The sequence below is a fragment of the Schistocerca americana genome, chromosome X (genome assembly GCF_021461395.2).
Source record: "Schistocerca americana isolate TAMUIC-IGC-003095 chromosome X, iqSchAmer2.1, whole genome shotgun sequence".
Taxonomy (NCBI): domain Eukaryota; kingdom Metazoa; phylum Arthropoda; class Insecta; order Orthoptera; family Acrididae; genus Schistocerca; species Schistocerca americana.
In genome coordinates, this window is record NC_060130.1 from 609436563 (window position 1) to 609458459 (window position 21897).

The 21897-nt window shown below is 39.3% G+C and overlaps 1 protein-coding gene across 1 annotated transcript in view; it reads left to right on the forward strand.

The window, feature by feature from the left end:
* LOC124554918 (protein unc-79 homolog) overlaps positions 1-21897 on the forward strand; it is an 859177-nt gene that overhangs the window by 32565 nt on the left and 804715 nt on the right. The window contains exon 6 of the mRNA XM_047128608.1: positions 20555-20740. Within this exon, the coding sequence (XP_046984564.1) occupies positions 20555-20740 (186 nt within the window). The remainder of the gene's footprint in view (positions 1-20554; positions 20741-21897) is intronic.

Genomic DNA, 21897 nt, shown 5'->3' on the forward strand with positions numbered 1-21897 from the left:
CAGTGTTTTTGGATTATTCTAACATAAAAAAAACTGAAATGACACTTGTGAACTACACTACTGGCCATTAAAATTGCTACACCATGAAGATGATGTGCTACAGATGCGAAATTTAACCAACAGGAAGAAGATGCTGTGATATGCAAATGATTAGCTTTTCAGAGCATTCACAGAAGGTTGGCGCCAGTGGCGACACCTACAACGTGCTGACATGAGGAAAGTTTCCAACCGATTTCTGATACACAAACAGCAGCTGACCGGCGTTGCCTGGTGAAACGTTGTTGTGATGCCTCGTGTAAGGAGGAGAAATGCGTACCATCACGTTTTCAACTTTGATAAAAGTCAGAGTGTAGCCTATCGCGATTGCAGTTTATCATATGGCGTCATTGCTGCTCGCGTTGGTCAAGCTCCAATGACTGTTAGCAGAATACGAAATCGGTGGGTTCAGGAGGGTAATACGGAACGCCATGCTGGATCCAACGGCCTTGTATCACTAGCAGGTGAGATGACAGGCATCTTATCCACATGGCTGTAACGGATCGTGCAGCCACGTCTCGATCCCTGAGTCAACAGATGGGGACATTTGCAAGACAACAAACATCTGCACGAACAGTTCGACGTTTGCAGCAGCATGGACTATGAGCTCGGAGACCATGGCTGCAGTTACCCTTGACGCTGCATCACAGACAGGAGCGCCTGTGATGGTATACTCAACGACGAACCTCGGTGCACGAATGGCAAAACATCATTTTTTCTAATGAATCCAGGCTCTGTTTACAGCATCATGATGTTCGCATCCATGTTTGGCGACATCGCGGTGAACGCACATTGGAAGCGTGTATTCGTCGTCACCATACTGGCATATCACCTGGCATGATGGTATGGGGTGGCATTGGTTACACGTCTCGGACACCTCTTGTTCGCATTGACGGCACTTTGAACAGTGGATGTTACATTTCAGATGTGTTATGACCTGTGGCTCTACCCTTCATTCGATCCCTGTGAAACCCTACATTTCAGCAGGATAATGCGCGACCGCATGTTGGGGATACAGAAAATGTTCGACTGCTGCCTTGATCAGCACATTCTCCAGATCTCTCACCAATTTAAAATGTCTGGTCAATGGTGGCTGAGCAACTGGCTTGTCACAATATGCCAGTCACTACTCTTGATGAACTGTGGTATCGTGTTGAAGCTGCATGGGCAGCTGTACCTGTACACGCTATCCAAGCTCTGTTTGACTCAATGCCCAGGCGTATCAAGGCCGTTATTATGGCCAGAGGTGGTTGCTCTGGGTTCTGATTTCTCAGGATCTATGCTCCCAAATTGTGTGAAAATGTAATCACATGTCAGTTCTAGTATAATATATTTGTCCAATGAATACCCGTTTATCATCTGCATTTCTTCTTGTTGTAGCAATTTTAATGGCCAGTAGTGTAAGTAACCAATTCAGGATTTTATGGCAATGCATGGCAAATTATAAGAGGCTTGTGATGAATTCTCCGCTGTACGTAGCCCGCTCGAGGGTTAACACAATGGTGCTTATCTATTAACGTGAAACTTTCACACTATACTGTTTGATACATCATGAAAAACTAACTGGTCATCATGAATATTGTCACATACTAATTTACCCATTATCTCAGAGAAATGCAGCAGTGGCAGCATTATGCAGTAACTTACTTACATATGGACAGATACTACATAAAAGATTATGTTTCCCTGTCATGGTCATTAGTCCAATGAATTGCATCACTGGAAATGATGAGATCAAAAAATTGTGGCAAGAACCCAGTCAAGATTCATTGTTATCCCAGTGGTTTAAATGGATCCACCATACTTGCTACGTGTGTGACTGACATTCTGTTGGTGAAAGAATCACTTTGATGCGTTAGATTTTCAACAATATGCTCCTTCATACATTTCACAGATTTGCCTTTTGTTGACATCAACAAATGGCAAACAATGCAGTACCATTCAGTGATTAAAACAAATTATATAATTTATGTTCTATGTTTATTTTAAATAAAAGTAATACACGCAGCATAACTATGTTGCAACTTCTTTCTTTGTAATCTTTATAGAAGTATTTTGGAAAACCCAGAATAACATGATACCATGCAGAAATTCACCTGTTCCAGTGTTTTTACATTTACACAAATGAAGAGAAATGTGGAACAGTGCACACAAATGTCTTATTGCAGGATCAAAAGGCACAGTGGTACTGTTACTTTGATCAGTTGAATCCTGTGGCCACTAGAAATGATGGGAAGTGAAATGGCTATAAACTGCAGAGAAAATAAGTAAGGTACTGAGGTTAATCATGAGGATACACATTTGTAGAGGAGGACACTTGTCTTAGAAGACCATACTAATCTATATAAAGAACACTGTAATATATGTAAATGAGGTTAATCATAAGGAAACAAGTGAGAGTTTAGGGGACAGCTAAAGATGTCAGCCACAAGAAGAATGAAAGTAACCATCCTTTGGCTAACTAACTTGTTTAACAATTGTATAATACAAGGTGGAATTACCCGTATATGATGAGGATCTGAGATTATTATTATTAAAAAAGGCAAATATAAATATTCCACTCAAATTTATAGGCTGATTTGTTTGTTAAATACCTGAGGAAAGCTGCTGATATGACTTACATAAGAGACTTACAGCACATAGGACACTGAAAAGAATGAACAAAAAACCAATAGTTTTCTGTAATGGAAAATTGATTTAACTGCACATTTCATATATTATAAGATGCCCAGAGCAAATATGTGATTGGAATGATGATTGATATTAATGCCACATACTATGGAACATGGTGGCCCACTCATTTCTCAGTGTGCACTGAAAGTGCCAAAACAGCTTGAGGGATTGCTGTCATAGTTGAGTAGTGCATTGAACTTCACTGAAAGCTTTTATAGCTGACAGTGTAACGAAAGGTGTCCATGAAGGTCAAATTATGGTCAGATTTTCTGAAACATGATGACTTAACTGCTTCTGGATGCCATAAGAAATAGCTGTTTTGTTGTCAGAGTCGTCACATACAGAGACAATCTTACTTTAATAACATCTAGGCAGGTGTGTCAGTTGACACAGTATACTGTGGAATCAATACAGAGGTGGTGCTCTAAAAATAAACTGTAAGTAGAAAATATCAAAACATTGTAACTGATGTGGAAAGACAATGTATCCGGAACCAGAAACTCCACTGTAAGACTATATAACAAACTTTATTCAAGCACTGCCTGACAAAAAAGTACCAAAAAGTGGAGAAAAAAACAAAACGAAACATCACAGGTTGAGAGGCAATGTGATGATATTGTAGTGATTAGAAAATTGAGTTAAATTTACAAAGAACTCGGTAGTATGAGCTCGCGTATCAGTATGACATCACACCATCAGGACTGCATGAATGCACACACTGATTCCATTGGGAAGAGTGTCAGAAAGCTGTTGTATCCACTCCTGAGGCAATCTGGTCCACAACAGTTGTAACTGGTCCTTGATATCCGGGGTATTGGCATTGGGACATAATTAACATCCAAGTTGCATTTTCTTTTGGGGCAGATCTGGGATGTCTTGCTGGCCACTGGAATAGCACATCACAGCACAGACAGTTCACAGAGACATGTACCATATGTGGATGAGAATTGTCATGTTGGAAATGCTGTCACATGAGAGTTAATAAATGAGAACACAGGATGGCTGTACTGTACCATTTCGCTGTCAGAGTTCCCCTCAGCCACTACCAGCCATGGCTTGAAGTCATGCCCAATCACTCCCCACACCATGACATCAATAGCAACACTGCTGTGCCTCTCCAAAACGTTGTAATAACAGGATCTCTCACTAGATTGCTGCCATATTTCTCACTAGGTTGCCACCATATTCCATGACAATAATCATCTGGCATAGTGCAGAACCACAAGTCATCACTGAACACAATGCATCACCATTCATCAGTGGTCTGTGCTTTTTGATCGTGGAACCACTCCAGATGCAGCATTGTCTGGTGTTAATGGCAGCCTACACATGGGACAGTAATTCCATAGTCCAGCTGCTGCTATTTTCCAATCAGTGGTGCAGGATGACACAGAATTTTGCAGGGAGTCCATTACTTGTTCTCAGATGGCAGGCGTAGATGTGAAGGGCCACGATGTACTTGGTGCACAATATGGTGACTCTCCTTTGTGGTGATCATACAGAACCTTGACAATACCTATGCTTGCCCTCATGTTCCCATGCAGTCTACTATCGGACTACTGTCACATCCAAATGCCCCATAAATCTGGATATTGCATGATTTTACCACTCGGCCAAATGAAGACTCACATTGAATCCACTTTCAAATTCTGTCAGCTGCTGATAATACTGTCTCATATGGGTACGCAGCTTCTCCACGTCCGTTGCACTGATCACCCTTCGTCTGAAGTGTTCATGCTCCTTATATGCCCTTCCCAGCCTGGTAACAACATTTTGTGCTGTTGATGTTTTTCCTGTCACAGAGAAATGCAACACCAATCATTTATACTCTTTGCCACTGGTGTGTATGTGTACAAATTTATGTTGACATCAGACCATATCTTCTGGGTGTTTCACTCTTTTTGTCAAGCTGTGTATATTGGGTCTATCTCAATGAAAATTCTCATACAACCACTGAAGTGAAGCAAGTAAAAAACTCTCCCCTGATTTATGAAAACTATTCATAAAGTAACTTCTGATTTCATATAGCTTTTGTAATAGGAGAGATAGTGGTGCCGCTCTTGTGGTGGAATACACCCCAGACCAGCATGCTGTGAGCAGTGGAGAATCAAAGCCATGTCTTTGTCCCTTGCCGAGCCACGTGCTTTCAAAATTTGTGTTGCTATCACAAGACTTGCCAGTTTTGAGGTACATTGTGTAATAAGGTTTCTTCTGCTAAAATACTGTAAAGCTATCAAAATCTGTCATTAACTTTGTGTACTTTATGGGCTGGACATGATGAGTGGAGGTGGGGGAAGACAATGGTGTCATATATTCAAAACTGGGCAAATCAGTGTCCAAGATGATGAGAAAAGTAGTTGACTAAGTATCTTAAATGCAAACCTTATTTGTTTAGTTGATGAAAGGGTTAGAGAAAACCGAAGATTCACAGTCTTTGAGCTTTGTATCCATTTTTGAAGATTAGTCATACTCTTCTGCACAAAATGATTACTGAATATTTGGCTACTGGAAATTTAATACCAGGAGGGTACCTTAACTAATTTCTGATGAACAAAATCCTCAGTGTATGACAACAGCATTTTCCTCTCTTGTGTGTTGCAAAAACTTTCCTCGACAAAATTGTACAGGAGATGAGAAATGTGTCTGGTATGTGAATGCAGAAACAAAACTTCGGTGAGTGCAGTGGGGCCATACTTGATCACCAGAAAAACCTACAGTGTGTCTTAAAACAATTTCCAGCCTGAAACTCATGGCAGCTGTCTTCTGGGACAGAAGAGGAATTTTGTTAGTAGAGTTATTGGAGAGAAATGCCACAATTAAGGCTGAAAGTTACTGTGACACACTAACAAACTTGAGAAGGGCCAGTCAAACAAAACATTGTGTGTTCAGCATGATTTTCCTTCACGACAGCCTCACCCGCATACAGTATGACTTACTGCAACCAAACTGCAAGAGTTCAAATTAGATGGATCACCCTCCCTACAGCACTGATTTGGTGCCTAGTGATTATTATCTCTTCATGCATGTGAGGAAATGACGTGGCTCAAAGCATCTGAACATCATTGTTATAGGTTGGTTTCAATTGCAATGGCAGAATTCTACAATTGTGGAATTCCAAAGCACATCAGATTCTGTTAAGTATATCTCAGTATCACTGGAAACTATGTGGAAAAATAAATTAGTGTGTGTACTTTCACAGTATCATAAAATAAATCCTGTAATTTCATTTTTTTAAAACCAAACGGAAATTCCTTTATAAATAACCCTCAAACTTTGTTGCTACAGTAGCAACTGACATTTCTGTTCTCCAGCGCATACAGTTAAAATATTTCATGATGTGATACTGATGGTCACAGCTAGCTTCAGAACAAGCATTTTCAGGGAACCACAATAGAATACAGTAAATCATTAGAAAAATGGCATTCACCAAATGAGAATTGGCAACTGACTGGTGGCCTAATATGATGAAATGCAGGCATATACATTAATTGCTGCTAAGTGTGACAAAGAAAAAAGATTGGCCATCCCACACTAACAAAAGCCATAGTGTACTTTTTGATCAGACATGTATCTGATCCATATTTTATGTTTAGGATGTTTGGGCAAAACAAAAACCTATGTCAATGTGGGGCTGGTAAAAACTGCTGAACATATGAAACTTCCTGGCAGATTAAAACTGTGTGGCGGACCGAGACTCGAACTCGGGATCTTTGCCTTTCGCGGGCAAGTGCTCTACCCAAGTTTGAGTCTCAGTCCGGCACACAGTTTTAATGTGCCACGAAGTTTCACATCAGCACACACTCTGCTGCAGAGTGAAAATCTCATTCTGCTGAACATATGGTTTTAAAATGCAGCAACTCAAAAGTAGCCAAAAATCTGCAGAATATTTTGATTTAAGAAAGCATGAGAAAATTAAATAGGCAAAAAGACAAGGTCTTGTAAAAATCCTTGGATAACATCCAAGATATTGAATTTAACTTATGATAGAATAAAATATAAAGGTGAAGCAGGTAAAAGGAATACAGACATTTAGAAAAATGAGATTAACAGAAAGTGAAAAGTAGGAATGACTAAAGGACAATTGCAAAGCTGTAGAAGAATGTATGACTGTGTGAAAGATAGATGCTGTCTGTATGGGAATAAAAGAGCCTTTTGGAGAAAAGTAAGGTACCTGTATGAATATTAAATAGCTCAGATGGCAAGCCAGTACTAAGTAAAGAAAGGATACTGAACAGTGGAAGGAATATGTCAGAGAGCAACACCAAGGAAATAAAATTGAAATCAATATTATGGAAAGGAACGAAGAAGTAGATGAAGATGAGATAGGAGATTTGATTGTGCAAGAAGAATTTAACGGAGCACTGAGGGACCTAAGCTGAACAAGGCATGTGGAAAAAGACAACCTTCTCTCATAATTATTGAAATGTTTGAGGGAACATACCATAACAGAGTTATTCCACCTAATATGCAAGATATATGAGACAGGTGAAATAACGTGAGACTTCAAGAAAAATGTAACAATTGCAGTTCCAATGAAGGTAGATGCTAATAGAAGTGAATATTTCTGAACCAACAGTTCAACTATTGCAGGATATTACATGAGAATGGAATGGCAGATAGAAGCTGAACTTAGAAAAGATCAGTTTTGTTTCCAGAGAAATGTAAAAAAAAACACAAGGCAATACAGACAACTTCTTTCAGGAGAAAAAAATGCAAATCTTCTATTAGCATTTGTAGATCTAGGGAAAGCTTTTGATGATATTCACTGGGATACACTCTTTGAAATGCTGAAAGTAGTAAGAAAAAACGGCAGGGAGTGAAAGTTGTTCTGCAACTTGTACAGAAACCAGACTGCAGGTATAAGATGTGAAGGACTTCAAGGGGGAAGCAGTAACTTAGAGGAGAGTGTAGCACAGTTGTAGCCTATCCCCAATGTTATTCAGTCTGTAAATTGAACAAGCAGTAAAGGTTGTAGATGGTTCCCAGGGAACAGCAAAAGGTAGTGAAGATGTAAAACAAGGAATGATGAAGATGAGAGTATCTTGCAGAAGTAACTTCATTCGTGGATAAGTTAAAACTTTAGCTATAAGTTAGGTCTAGTATTAATTTAATGTCTGAATACTAGATGTATGTTTGCTGTAAATCTTGAGCAAATTTTGTAGTTGCTACAAAGTTGACAACCTTGTGTAATTATAAATCACCATATAAATCTAGAGGATGAGTCCTCGGAGTTCTCTGCAATAAATAAATAAATTTCTTTCAGATTTTCCATCACTAATGACCACATCATTTATCAGATGTTATACATTTTCTTCATGTCTGCCTCCATCTCTTCCTGGTGAACCGGGAGACTTTTAACACTAACAAACATAGGGGAAAAAATGCTTCATCTACAACTACATGGCTAATCTGCGAATCACCCTTAAGTGTCTGGCAGAAGGTTCGTCAAACTACATTAACACTAATTATCTATTATTTCACTCTCGAACAGAGTGCAGAAACAAAAAAAAAAAAAAAAACAAACAAACAAACACCTACCTTTTTCAGTGCAAGCTTTGATTTCCCTTATTTTTTATGATGTCGGTGTCAAAAAATATTTTCCAATTTGGAGGACATAGCTGGTGATTTAAATGTAATGAGAAGATTCTGCTACAACACCTTTATTTTAATGATTTCCATCCCAAACCTTGAATTCTATCCATGATGCTCTCTCCCCTATTTCTCAATAATGCAAAACGTACTGCCTTTCTTTGAACTTTCTCAATGTACTCCATTAATCCTATCTGGTAAGGATCCCACACCATGCAGCAGTACTCCAAAAGAGGACAGACAAGAGTAGTGTAAGGCAGTCTCTTTAACTGATCTGTTGCATCTGGCAAGTGTGCTGCCAATAAAATGCAGTATTTAGTTTGCCTTCCCCACAACATTTTCTATGTTTTCTTTCCAGATTAAGTTATTTGCAGTTGTAATTCCAAGGTATTTAGTTGAATTTACAACCTTTAGATTTGAATGTTTTATCATGTAACTGAAGTTTAACAGATTCCGTTTAGCACTCATGTGGATGGCCTCACTCTTTTCATTATTTAGGGTCAACTGCCAATTTTTGCACCATATGTGTATCTTATCTAAATCATTTTGCAATTGGTTTTGATCTTCTGATGACTTTACTAGATGATAAATGCTTGCATCATCTGCAAACAATCTAAGACAGCTACTCAGATTGTCTCTTAAATCATATAAGGAACAGCAGAGGGCCTATAACACTACCTTGGGGAACGTCTGAAATCACTTCTGTTTTTCTTGATGACATTCCATCAGTTGCTATGAACTGTGACCTCTCTAACAGGAAATCAGTAATCCAGTTGCATAACTGAGACGATATTCCATAAGCATGCAATTTGATTACTATCCGCTTGTGATGTATGGTGTCAAAAGCCTTCTGGAAATCTAAAAATATGGACTCAGTGTTAAATCCTTTGTCATTAGGATTCAACTCTTTGTATGAGAAAGGAACTAGTTGTGTTTCACAAGAACGATGTTTTCTAAATCTGTGTTGACTGTGTGTGAACAGACTGTTGTCTTTGAGATAATTCATAATGTTTGAACATGCTATATGTTCCAAAATCCTGCTGCATGTCAGTGTTAATGATATGGGCTGTAATGTAGTGCATTACTCCTGTTGCCTTTTTTGAATATTGATGTGCAACTGTCCAGTCTTTGGGTATGGATCTTTTGTTGAGTGACCAGTTGTATATTGTTTTTAAATATGGAGCTATTTCATCAGCATACTCTGAAAGTAAGGTAATTGGTAGACAGTCTCGACCAGAAGACTTGCTTTCATTAAGTGATTCAAGTGGCTTCACTACTCTGAGGTTATCTACTTCTAAGTTACTCATGTTGGCAGCTGTTCTTTATTTGAATTCTGAAATATTTATTTTGTCTTCTTCGGTGGAGGAATTGTGGAAAGCTGTGTCTAGTAATGCTGCTTTTGCAGTAGTGTCATCAATAGTATTTCCATTGTTTTTGTGCAGAGAAGGCGTTGACTGTGTCCTGCCACTAGCATACTTTACATATGACCAAAATCTCTTTGGATTTTCTACCAGGTTTCAAGACAAAGTTTCATTGTGGAAACTATTATAAGCGTCTTGCCTTGAAGTCTGTGCAGATTTTGAGTTTCTGTAAAAGATAGCCAATCTAGGGGATTTTACATTCATTTGAATTTGACATTCTTTTTTATTGTTTCTGCAACAGTGTTCTGACCTGTTTTGTGTACCATGGGAGATCAGCTCTGTTGTTTGTTAATTTATTTGGCATAAATCTCTCAATTTCTGTCGATACTATTTCTTCGAATTCAAGCCACATCTGGTCTACACTTGCATTGTTCAGTTGGAAGGAATGGGGATTGCCTCTCAGGAAGGCATTAAGTGAATTTTTTCTTATTTTTTGAATAGATATATTTTTCGTTTATTTTTCGTGGATTTGGGAGTTACGGTATTCAGTCTCGCTTAGACAATGCTGTGTTCACTAATCCATGTATCCATTTTGAGGCTCATTATTAGCTTAGGATTCCATTATAATGTCAATTCTTTGCAAGTGTGATAGTTTATATTCACTGAACATATAGTTTATGTTGATTGAACATACATTTCCATCTCTTGAAATTCTTCCTCATCTACAATACATGATGCAACATTTTATGTAATTTATTAACTCTCTTAAGACTTATTATCTTTTCATAAATCATTAGTCATATGCATACAGTCTTCCTGTCTTTTTATTTCTCATTATATGGAAGTCCCTAGATTTGTTCAAGAAAGTTTTAAAATAAAGCAACAATTTTTCTGTGAAATGTGACTTGACTGTTAATTTACAGTATGCCTCCTGTCACTGTTTCACGGATGAGTTTCACTTCAAAAATGAATTTACAAGAGACAATCAAGTTTGTAAAAGACATTTGCATACTGAAAGAAAGTGCGGTTGTTGACATTTACTGTAATGTGAAAATGTTGACTGTTTACTTGATGGACAATCTACTTGATGTTTATCATTCAACATGTGCTGCTATTCTTAACCCTTTGACTGAGATGAGTAAGACATGGGAGCCGTGCCGTGGGTGGTGCATTATCATGAGGCTTGGTGTACCCCAGAGTGTGGATACTTTCGAAGCACTTGACGTTTGTATTGTCTCTATTTATTTCAGAGTTTGAACAGGCACAGGGATAGTTTGGAGTATTTGTTTACACTGCGTACATTCATTTATGATGCATTTTTATTGACCAGGCATTTAAACTTGTTTTCATCTAGGGTATATCTCTACATCCTGTCAATACTTGCTTAAACTAGATTGACCAGGCAGTTAAACATGTTTTCAGCTAGGGTATATCTCTACATCCTGTCAGTACTTGCTTAAACTAGATTATTTACTGCTACTGTTTTTTTCTTTCTTTTTCTTTTTGTTAAGTTTCAAAATAAGGAGATGCAAAGGGAGTTTTTTTTTTCATTCATTAGAACACTATTTAGTGTCAAGTGCCACCTGTTGGTTTTACAGTAAAGCATTAAATGTGGCAAGTGTCTACTGATAGAATTGACGTTGACATGGCAGTGAAGCCATGTACTGTAAAGTGATGTGTCATTAGTTAGATTTAAAGCAAGTGGTGAAGCACAGGTTTTTTCCAGAAAGTAATACATTGCATTTCTTTTTTTTATTATTTCTCAGATAGGTTCAATAACTTAAAATTCTTTGAAGTATGACCATTCTGCGTCAATACATTTTTTCCAGAGCAATTTCCATGCATCATAAGTTTTCTGGAACTCCTCAATTGGGATGCTGTTCAGGGAAGCCATCAATGTAGCCTGCACATGTCCACCAACTCGAGATGCTTTCTTTTGAGGTCCCTTATCAGCCAAGGAAACAGAAAAAGTCCTCCAGGGCAAAGTCAGGAGTATAGAGTGGCTGTGGCACTGTTGTCATACTATAGGTCAGGTAGGCCATGACGAGAAAGCCGGTGTGAGCCTGTGCACTGTTATGCATTTTCCACAATGCGCAAAATTCCTTTCAGACGTGAGCAACCCTATGATTCAGTCTCTGGAGCACTGCCTTGTAGAATAGAGGATTGATGGCCTGTTCAGGGGGGTACAAACTCGTGGTACACTATCCCCTTTGCATAAAAAAAAAACAATGAGCACGGACTTGACCCGTGACTTGCTCATGTGAGCCTTTTTCTGGCACTGCGACCATGTCACGTGCCATTCCACACCCTACCTCTGTGACTCCAGGTTGTACAGAAAGACCCATGACTCATCCCCAGTGATCACATTGTGCAGGAAATTGAGATCATCTTCACAGAGTTGCATGAGTTCTTCACACACTTCCACTCAGTGTTGCTGTTGCATGTCAATCAAAAGTCTGGGCACAAGTTTTGTGCAAATCTTCCGCAAGGTCAAGTCTTCCGATACAGTCTCATGAACAACTATTTTCAGCAAGTCAAATATTTTGAACATCAAGTGAACACTCATTCAGTGGTCTGAATTCAGGAACTGGTGCACACGAGACACATGGTTGTCGGTTCACAATGTTGATGGGCCTCCCAAGGGGGTCTCATTGGCAACCTCCTCCAAACATCATGTGCCTCCTGTTTGCCTGTGACCTGTAAAGGCAATCACCCCAAAGGCTTGCTTAAGCATTCCAAAAGTTTACAGTGGTGTCTTGTTGAGCTTCACGCAAAAGTTTCTAGCATAGATTTGTTCTAAAGCTATCTCCATAATAAGTTCAACACAACCACTACATAGAGGTTCATGGAAGAAGCCATTATAACCCTTCAGGAGCACAGAGGCAATTGAGTCATTTACTGCTCAAAAGTTAAAGAGTCCCCCCCACCCTCCCCAACTGGTCCAACTGCTTTGCAGCGTATAGTCGCATAACAAAAAATTGCATCACATTACTTTCCGGACACATCCTGTATAATGAGAGTTTACTAGAAGTGCCTCTGTCTAACCATCACAAAAGTCAATCACAGCTAAGCAGTTAGCAAAGGCAATTCTCAAAACATCTACAGCAGTTAAGTACACTACAGTAATGTAGAAATGAACCACAACTGGGACTCATCACATTTCAGCTGGTGTGCAATTCACTACAGTCATGGTGTTATCTGCATGTAGATACATTCACTGATATGGACTCAGTTTTATAGTTTCTTTGAAATGAATATATCAAAACTTTTTAAAAAAGGGGAAAGAATTAACTATGTCATTACTTACATAATCTATTTTAATGAAGACAATGGCACTACAAAGTTCCAGTGGAACCTCAAGTCTTCAAACCTAGATGTTTAATCTCAGAACCTAATGAAAAAATGATAGCATGTGAAGAATGTAATGTATTATGGCAGTGCTTAATTCTTGGAGCATATTCTAAGTTCAATCACAATAAATTTCCTTGAGATGTAAAACCTTCTGTCCACATATCAGCATGGGTTTAGAAAGCATTACTCATGCAAAACTCAGCTTGCCATTTTCTCACACAATCTTCTTCAAACCATGGATGAAGGGCAGCAAATTGCATATTTGTAGATTTTTGAAAACTATTTCGCACAGTGCCCACTGCAGACTGTTAATCAAGGTCTGAGCAGGTGGAATAGGTTCCCAAATATATGAGGGACTTGAAGACTTCTGAAGTAATAGAATCCAGTACATTATTCTGTATGGGGAATGTTTATCAGATACAAGGGTATCATCAGGAGTGGTTCAAGGAAGTGTGATAGGACCACTCTTGTTTCCTATACACGTAAACAATCTGACATATAAGGCAAGCAGCAATCTGTGACTGCTGATGACACTGTAGTGTATGGCAAAGTGTCATTGTTGTGGGACTGCAGGAAGACACAAGATGACTCAGGCAGAATTTTTATGTGGTGTAATCAATGCCAGCTTGCCCTAAATGTAGAAAAATTTAAGCTAATTCAGATAAGTAGGAGAAATTATTCTGTAATGTTTGAATATGAGACTAGTGGTGTTGTGCTTTGACACAGCTCGATTAAATATCTAAACATAATATTGCAAAGCAATATGAAATGGAATGTGCATGTAACGTCATGAGTAGATAAGGCAAATGGCTTTCTATGGTTTATTGGAAGAGTCCTGGGAATGGCTTTGTATGATTTATTGGAAGAATCCTGGGAAAGTGTAGCTAATATATAAAGGATACTGCATATGCACTGAGGTGACAAAAGTCATGGGACAGCAATATACACCTGTACAGATTGTGGTAGTATCATATACACAAGGTATAAAAGGGCAGTGCATTGGTAGAGCTGTCATTTGTACTAAGGTGATTCATGTGAAAAGGTTTCCAATGTGATTATGGCTGCACGACAGAAATTAACAGACTTTGAATGCAGAATGATAGTTGGAGCTGGATGCATGGGACATTCCATTTCAAAAATCAGTAGAAAATACAAAATTCCAAGATCCACAATGTCAAGAGTGTGCCGAGAATACCAAATTTCAGGTATTATCTTTCACCCTGGACAATGCAGTAGCTGGCAATGTGCGACGTACAACCAATGTTGCTGTTAGGACAGTGCAGCGAAATTTAGCGTTAATTGGCTATGGCAGCAGACGATGGATATGAGTGCTTTTGTTAACAAGACAATGACATTTGCAACACCTCTTTCGGGATCATGACCATATCGGTTGTACCTTAGGCGACTGGAAAACCATGGTCTGGTCAGATCAGTACCGATTTCAGTTGGTAAGAGCTGATGGTAGGGTTCAAGTGTGGTGCAGACCCCACGAAGTCATGGACCCAAGTTGTCAAAAAGGTGTACAAGCTGGTGGTGGCTCCACTATGGTGTGGGCTGTGTTTACATGGAATGGACTAGATTCTCTGATCCAACTGAACTGATCATTGGCTTTAAATGGTAATGTTTGGCTACTTGGAGACCATTTGCAGCCATTCAACAGTTTCTTGTTCCCATGACAATGTGACATGTCTGTGGGCCACAATTGTTCACAGCAGAGTTAAGATCATTCTGGTCAGTTCAAGCAAATGATTTGGCCATCCAGGTCACCAGACACGAATCCCGTCAAAAATTTATGGAACATTATTGAGAGGTTAGTTAGTGCACAAAGTCCTGCACCAGCAACAATTTCGCAGTTACGGATAGCTATAGAGGCAGCACAGTTCAATATTTCCATAGGGGAGTTCCAATGACTTGTCAAGTCCTTGCCATGTCGAGTTGCTGCACAACACCAGGCAAAAGAAAGTCCGGCACAATATTAGGAGGTATCCTGTGACTTTTGTCACTCAGTGTACAGGCTGTCCCAGAAGGAACGGTCAATGTCAAGGGTATGACAGGGATGATCATTCGGAATGAAAAACTTCATATGGACATAAGCCCTATTTCAAATGGTTTCAGAGCTATAATGCATTTAATGTACTTTGTTATGTATTTTTTGTATTATTCGGTTCAGTGTCAGGTTTACACATGTAGATATGTACAACCATTAGTAAACATTACAACATGTATGTTACAAAGTATCAGCTGAAAAATACATGTTTTTAACACATTAACCTCTAAGCATTATCATACATGTCACATTGCAATTGTTGTACAGTTCATAATAAAAGTTCAAATACCTGCCGTCAACAAACTGCCTATTGGCTTCTGTCTCGGGATCTTTGGCCGACGTTCATCTAATGATTTTTCTGACGTTTCGGCAGCACGAGTGGCTGGCATTGTCAAAGCTTCACATCTCCATTGCCAGTGGTGAACTGGAGCCGAGCTCGCGGGCGCAGACTATATGTACCTGGCGCGCCAACGTCCGAGGGCTTCTCCGCGGTCATTTCCGGTGCGGTTCTCCTCTTGCTACCTGCGACGGTCATTTGCTGCAGTACGGGAAGCCAGGATCCGTTTACCTTAAGGCTCTCCTCTTTCTTGTTCAAACTGTTCGCGTGTTGCGAACAGTTTGAACTGTTCGCAATACGCAAACAGTTTGAAAAAGAAAGAGGAGAGCCTTAAGGTAAACGGATCCTGGCTTCCCGTACTGCAGCGAATGACCGTCGCAGGTAGCAAGAGGAGAACTGCACCGGAAATGACCGCGGAGCAGCCCTCGGACGTTGGCGTGCCAGGTACATATAGTCTGCGCCCGCGAGCTCAGCTCCAGTTCACCACTGGCAATGGAGGGTGAAGCTTTGATGATGCCAACCACTCGTGCTGGCGAAACGTCAGAAAAATCATTAGATGAACGTCGGCCAAAGAACCCGAGACAGAAGCCAATAGGCAGTTTGTCAACAAGTGGCCACGAAAGCCTCAACAATTTTGTACCTGCCGTCAACTTCAGTGGATCTGTGCACTCGTAGGAGACCACATTGTGTTTCTTGTTGGAGTGCCTCTGCACAGTCCCTAAATGAAAGCAGTAGGGTTCATTACAGGACCTCGCATGTTTAGGTTTGATTTATACATGTCAGACTTCATCCTGCCACATAGAGAGAAGTCTAATGGCATAGGGTCTGGCAATCTTGGCAGCCAATTAATTGTTGGGTGGATAAGGCACATACGAGGGCGGTTCAGAAAGTAACCTCCGATTGGTCACAGTGCGGGTTGTGGGGGGAGTAGCGACGCCATCTGTGCGTTCACGCACTCAACAGGTCAGTCGGCATCAAGCCGTGGTCGAGTGAATGTCGTACCTGCGCTAGTTTAGTTTTTGTGGCAGTTTGAAATGTGTGCTGCAATAGAAAACCCCGCCAAATGTGAAGTGCGTGCTGTCATAAGGTTTTTTACAGCCAAAGGATATTCTGCAGCAGCTATTCATCGTGAGCTTTGTGCCGTGTACGGACCAAGAGTTATGAGTGAAGGAGTTGTCCGTGAATGGGTACGTTTATTTAAAAGTGGACGAGAAAACGTTCATGATGAAGAGAGGAGTGGTAGACCATCATTGGTGACTGACGAACTCGTTCAGACAGTTGATGCAAAAGTTCGTGAAAATCGACGTTTCTCAATGTCGGAGTTGTCTACTGGTTTTCCACAGATTTCTAAGACTCTCTTGTACGAGATAGTGACAGCAAGATTGGGTTACCGTAAGTTCTGTGTACGATGGGTGCCCAAAATTCTTACCGACCACCACAAAACTCAAAGAATGGCCTCTGCATTAGACTTTCTGTCACGTTATGAGGACGAAGGAGAACCATTGTTAAACAGAATCGTGACCGGTGACGAAACCTGGATTAAGTACGTGAACCCTGAGACAAAAGAACAATCAAAGATGTGGGCACATTCAAATTCGCCTACCAAACCAAGAAAAGCCTCACAAGATTTTTCTGCCAGAAAACTGATGGCAACGGTGTTTTGGGATGCCAAAGGGGTGTTGTTGGTTGAATTCATGGAACGTGGTACGACCATTAATCAAGACGTGTACTGTGAAACAATAAAAAAGTTACGACGGGCTATACAGAACAAACGCCGTGGTATGCTGACTTCCGGTATCGTTTTTTTGCACGATAACGCCCGTCCTCACTCTGCTCGCAGAACAACGGCCCTTCTTGAGTCCTTCAAGTGGGACGTTATCAACCATCCACCTTACAGCCCAGACCTGGCGCCAAGTGATTATCACCTCTTCATGCATTTGAAGAAATGGCTCGGGTCACAGCGGTTTGATGACGACGAAGAGCTCAAAGATGCGGTCACAGGCTGGCTCCAGGCACAAGCGGGTGATTTTTATGCAGAAGGAATTTCAAAGCTTGTGAAGAGATACGATAAGTGCCTCAATCGCTATGGAGACTATGTAGAAAAATAGTGCAAAGATGTAGTTGTAAGATGTATATATTAAAATATTTTTAGTTAACTTGGTGTATTTTTTTAAATCAACCGGAGGTTACTTTCTGAACGGCCCTCGTACATGCACACCACTAACCCAAAAGCAAATCTACATTAATGTGTTCTGCCTTGGAAACCATTTGGAATAGGGCATATGCCCATATGAAGTTTTTGCTTCAAATGTGCATCCCTATCATATCCCTGAATACTGACCATTCCTCCTGGGACTCCCTGTGGAATACTAATGTGACCCATTCTTGAGTACTGCTTGAGTGTTTGGGATCCCCTCAAGGTCAGTTTAAAAGCAGACGTTGAAGCAGTTCAGAGGTGTGCTGTTAGATTTGTTATCGGTAGGTTCAACCAACATGCCAGTATTCAGGGATGCTTTGTGAACTAAAATGGGATGCTTGGAGGGAAGACAGTGTTCTTTTCTTGAAATACTGTTAAGGAAATATGGAGAAGCAGCATCTGAGGCTGACTAGAAAATGATTCTCTGGCTGCCAAAATATATTTCGTGTAAGGAATATTTCTACTTTGTTTCCCTGGTGTTTTCTTTGTGATTAATAAGCCTTTGGTCTACAGATGTAGCATAAATGTATGTGTTACAGTGTCTGGGACATATTGTGTAATTCGTACATCATAAGAGCATGTGACTGAGATCACAGTTTATTATCTCAAGTCTTCTCCAATTTCTGTGTTGCTTTGCATATGTGTAATACAGGCAGGCATGAGAAAGATTTTCTAAGTGGACTTAAATGGTTGTAGTCTCTTCTCCCTTGGTAAAACCATGAGTTCATAGTCTCAAACTGAAAAAAATTGTTTTGATATTCTAATCACATTTAACAATAATGAATGCGACACCATAGGTTTTCAGATTCACTAATATGCACATTTATTTTCCCCTCAACACAGTGTCAAGCAATGACCGGTCTCTAACAATAAATCTTGAAACATCTGCCCCATTAGCTTTTATGCAAAACAATGTCATTAACCAGCCAAGTACAATACCCTTATATCTTGACATTAGAAACAAAACTCACTTTCATTGGTAGCTTGTATAACTAGTTCCATACTGTTGCCGTTACTAAGTTTGTGTTCACAGAACACTGCTGTACAGTTCACGTAGCTCTCTCTAACATAGTTTGATTAATTGTCTGCTAAATGACATTCAATAATTAATGACAGAGACCATATTGAGTCATTCAAAACAGAACAATAGTAGCATGGCACATTAGTAGAGTGGATTTTCTGCCTCTGCAGCATGGTGTGCATTGTATGAAACTTCCTGGCATATTAAAACTTGGGTACTAGACCAAGACTCAAACTCAGGACCTTTGGCTTTTGCGGGCAAGTACTCTACCTACTGAGCTACCCAAGCATGACTCGCAACCCCTCCTAACAGCTTTACCTTCACCACTACCTCATCTCCTAACTTCCAAACTTCACAGAAGTTCTCCTGAATTCATTCTGGAAACATCCTTCCACACTGTGGATAAGCCACGTCTCCACAATATCCTTTCTTCCAGGATCCAGGAGTGCTAGTCCTGAAAGTTTTGCAGAAGAGTTCATGTGAAGTTTGAAAGGTAGAAGATGAGGCATTGATGGAAATAAAGCTGTAAAGACAGCTCATGAGTTGTGCTTGGATGGCCCAGTCAGTTGAGCACTTGCCTGCCAAAGGCAAAGGTTGCCAGTTTGAGTCTTGGTCCAGAACACAGTTTTAGTCTGCCACGAAGTTTCACAACACATTAGTAGTTTGTGCACATACATGTCACAAAGAAAACATGCTAATTATTGAACAATTTTCCAAGGAAATACTTTTTATGTACATAGATGTTACTTGTATGAATATGACCTGCAGACCACTACATAATATATACCAAATGGATGCAAACTTTCATAGAGACTGAGTATTTTTTGGTGGAGGGTAGTATTTATAGACTGATGTACAGATATTTTGTGATCTCAATTAGTTTATAAAACTGCAGAGGAAAAATTTACTAATGTAGATGATGTATAGATTCCAATAATTATTTGCCTTAACTAAAGGATTGCTGATGAGAAAACTATAAAAGTTCACAGTACTGTTTGATTATCACACTGGAGGCCTCCATGATGGACATCCTATTTACACATACCGTTTTCATGTTCAAAATTTTTCTGATTTATGCAAATTCTTAATTGGAGGTTTAACTGCGTGATGAAGAGTATTATCTGGTTCAGATAAACTGGGGCAGCAGAGGTATACTGTTGTATCGTGGAATCTAATGGTCATAATGGCTCACTTGGCAGATTTCAATTGTGAATATTATTTAAGTTAATTATTTTTCAGAAAAATGAAACAAATTACCATAAAGAATGAAATCAGGACATTCTAATGAGTGTTGTCAATTCTCTGTGAACTGTTGATAACTCGTATTAATTTTCATAAAGCATACTGTTGTAATGAGTTTGTTTACTAATTTTCTTAATTGAAAAGGTTTCAAACAAAGCTAAATGCACCTCTAGTATCAGCAGTTGGTAAATTCTGATGTGAGTAATGAGATTACATAAAATACTTTGTAAATAAGAACTTGATCATTTTGTGTATATGTGGTATATGCCATACTTGTACAAGTATAATCAGCTGAATGACAAAGGGGGGAAAAGATATTAAAGAAGGAGCCGAATGATAGCAAATGGGGTAATTCCACCTTGCCATGTGTCAATATTTCCTGATTTTTAAGTATAGCTATAAATGTTCCCATATGGTGAATGGTTTTTCTCAGTGTTTTAATAAGATAATTGAGTAACCCAGTTTGACTCTCTCTCTCTCAACACCACACACACACACACACACACACACACACACACACACACACACACACACACTCACTCACTCATGAAAGAGAGCACTGGAGACTATTTCTTAATTGTGTTTCATAATGAGTAGTTAATCATCGCATAAATATACTTGTTTTCAGTTTTGTAAAGAAAAAAGAACTAATGTTGTTTCTGTAATTAAGTTATGCATAATAAAGTTCACAAATTTGCAGCTCATCATTGCCAGTTGTTGGAATGTTTGATGGCAACAAAGAAGAATGTAGTGAAAGATCTGCTTTGTGTAATAGCATATGGAACTTCAAGTGCTAGGTCATCAGCAGCAAAACTATTATTTTATTATTGGCCAACGTTCAACCCTGTCTTGTTTGATCGAAGAGTTGTTTTGCAGAAAGTTGCAAGTAAGTAATATGGATTTTTACTATCAGATTTAAAACCTGAACTCAAAGAATCTTATTCAAGGCACCTAAGACATGGCATCATTAATGTGTACAAAAATACTTATTGCATGTGCACTTGTGATTTCTTTTTCAGTCTGCATGATATTTTAGCAAATAACTGTTCCATCCATCACAGTTAGACCAGTGCTGTTGAATTGTATCATCTAAGATGCCATTGTTTCTCTTGCTACTTTCTTTTCATTTTCACCACCACCACTGCCCTCTTCACCACGGCTGTGACTGCATTTGCTATTTGTTTGGCAATTGTTGGCACCAGGTTGTGAAGATTTTGGGCTAGATCTTGGACGTGAACTCATTTAAGTTTCTTCAGCACTAGTCAGGACACTTTTGAGTGTTTCTCAGGCCCTGAGTCATGTGTAATATGACTGAAAACAACTATAATATTGTCTGCTATGTATACTTATACAGCTACCATGTTGTGGTCCAAGAAATCTTTTGCTGAATTAAGGCTCTCCTAGTTGTCATTTCTGCAAAATAGCCATTGTCATTATTGTGTAACACAACGGTGGATATTGTGGGCTGTAAGAAATGTGTGGCATTTTTAGTCTTCAGATTGGTCTTTGATGTGCAAACCTTCTACCTATCTGTGCAGTACATACACATACAACATGGTATGTGTCTATTTTCTTAGGGTGTATGTCTTCTTCAAGTACTTGATCATCTGGACGACCCTTTGTCACAAATGCTTCCACTATATTGGGAACTGCTGCCTGGTGCAGACATTCTCATTGGGTTTTTGTATAGATTTCCCAAAATTATTTTAAGCAACTGCTAAGATGATTCGTTATAGCAAATAATTCATGATAATACACCATGGTGATGTATTTGATTATTATTCATATAGTAAGATGACATTTCCATGCCATGTTATTATGACCCGTTGGAATAAAAATAATATATGCTCTCTCAAAAGTTGTAGCAATTGAATTAATTTATCAAATTTTATATTCCTATACTAAAGGTCATAATGTTTGTCCACTACATATAAACACACTCATTTACTGCTAGCATCATGAAACCACCAAATAATTTTTATGAGACCGTATAATCTTGGCATTTCAGCAGTGCTTTGGGTTTTTATTTTCATATAATTTGCA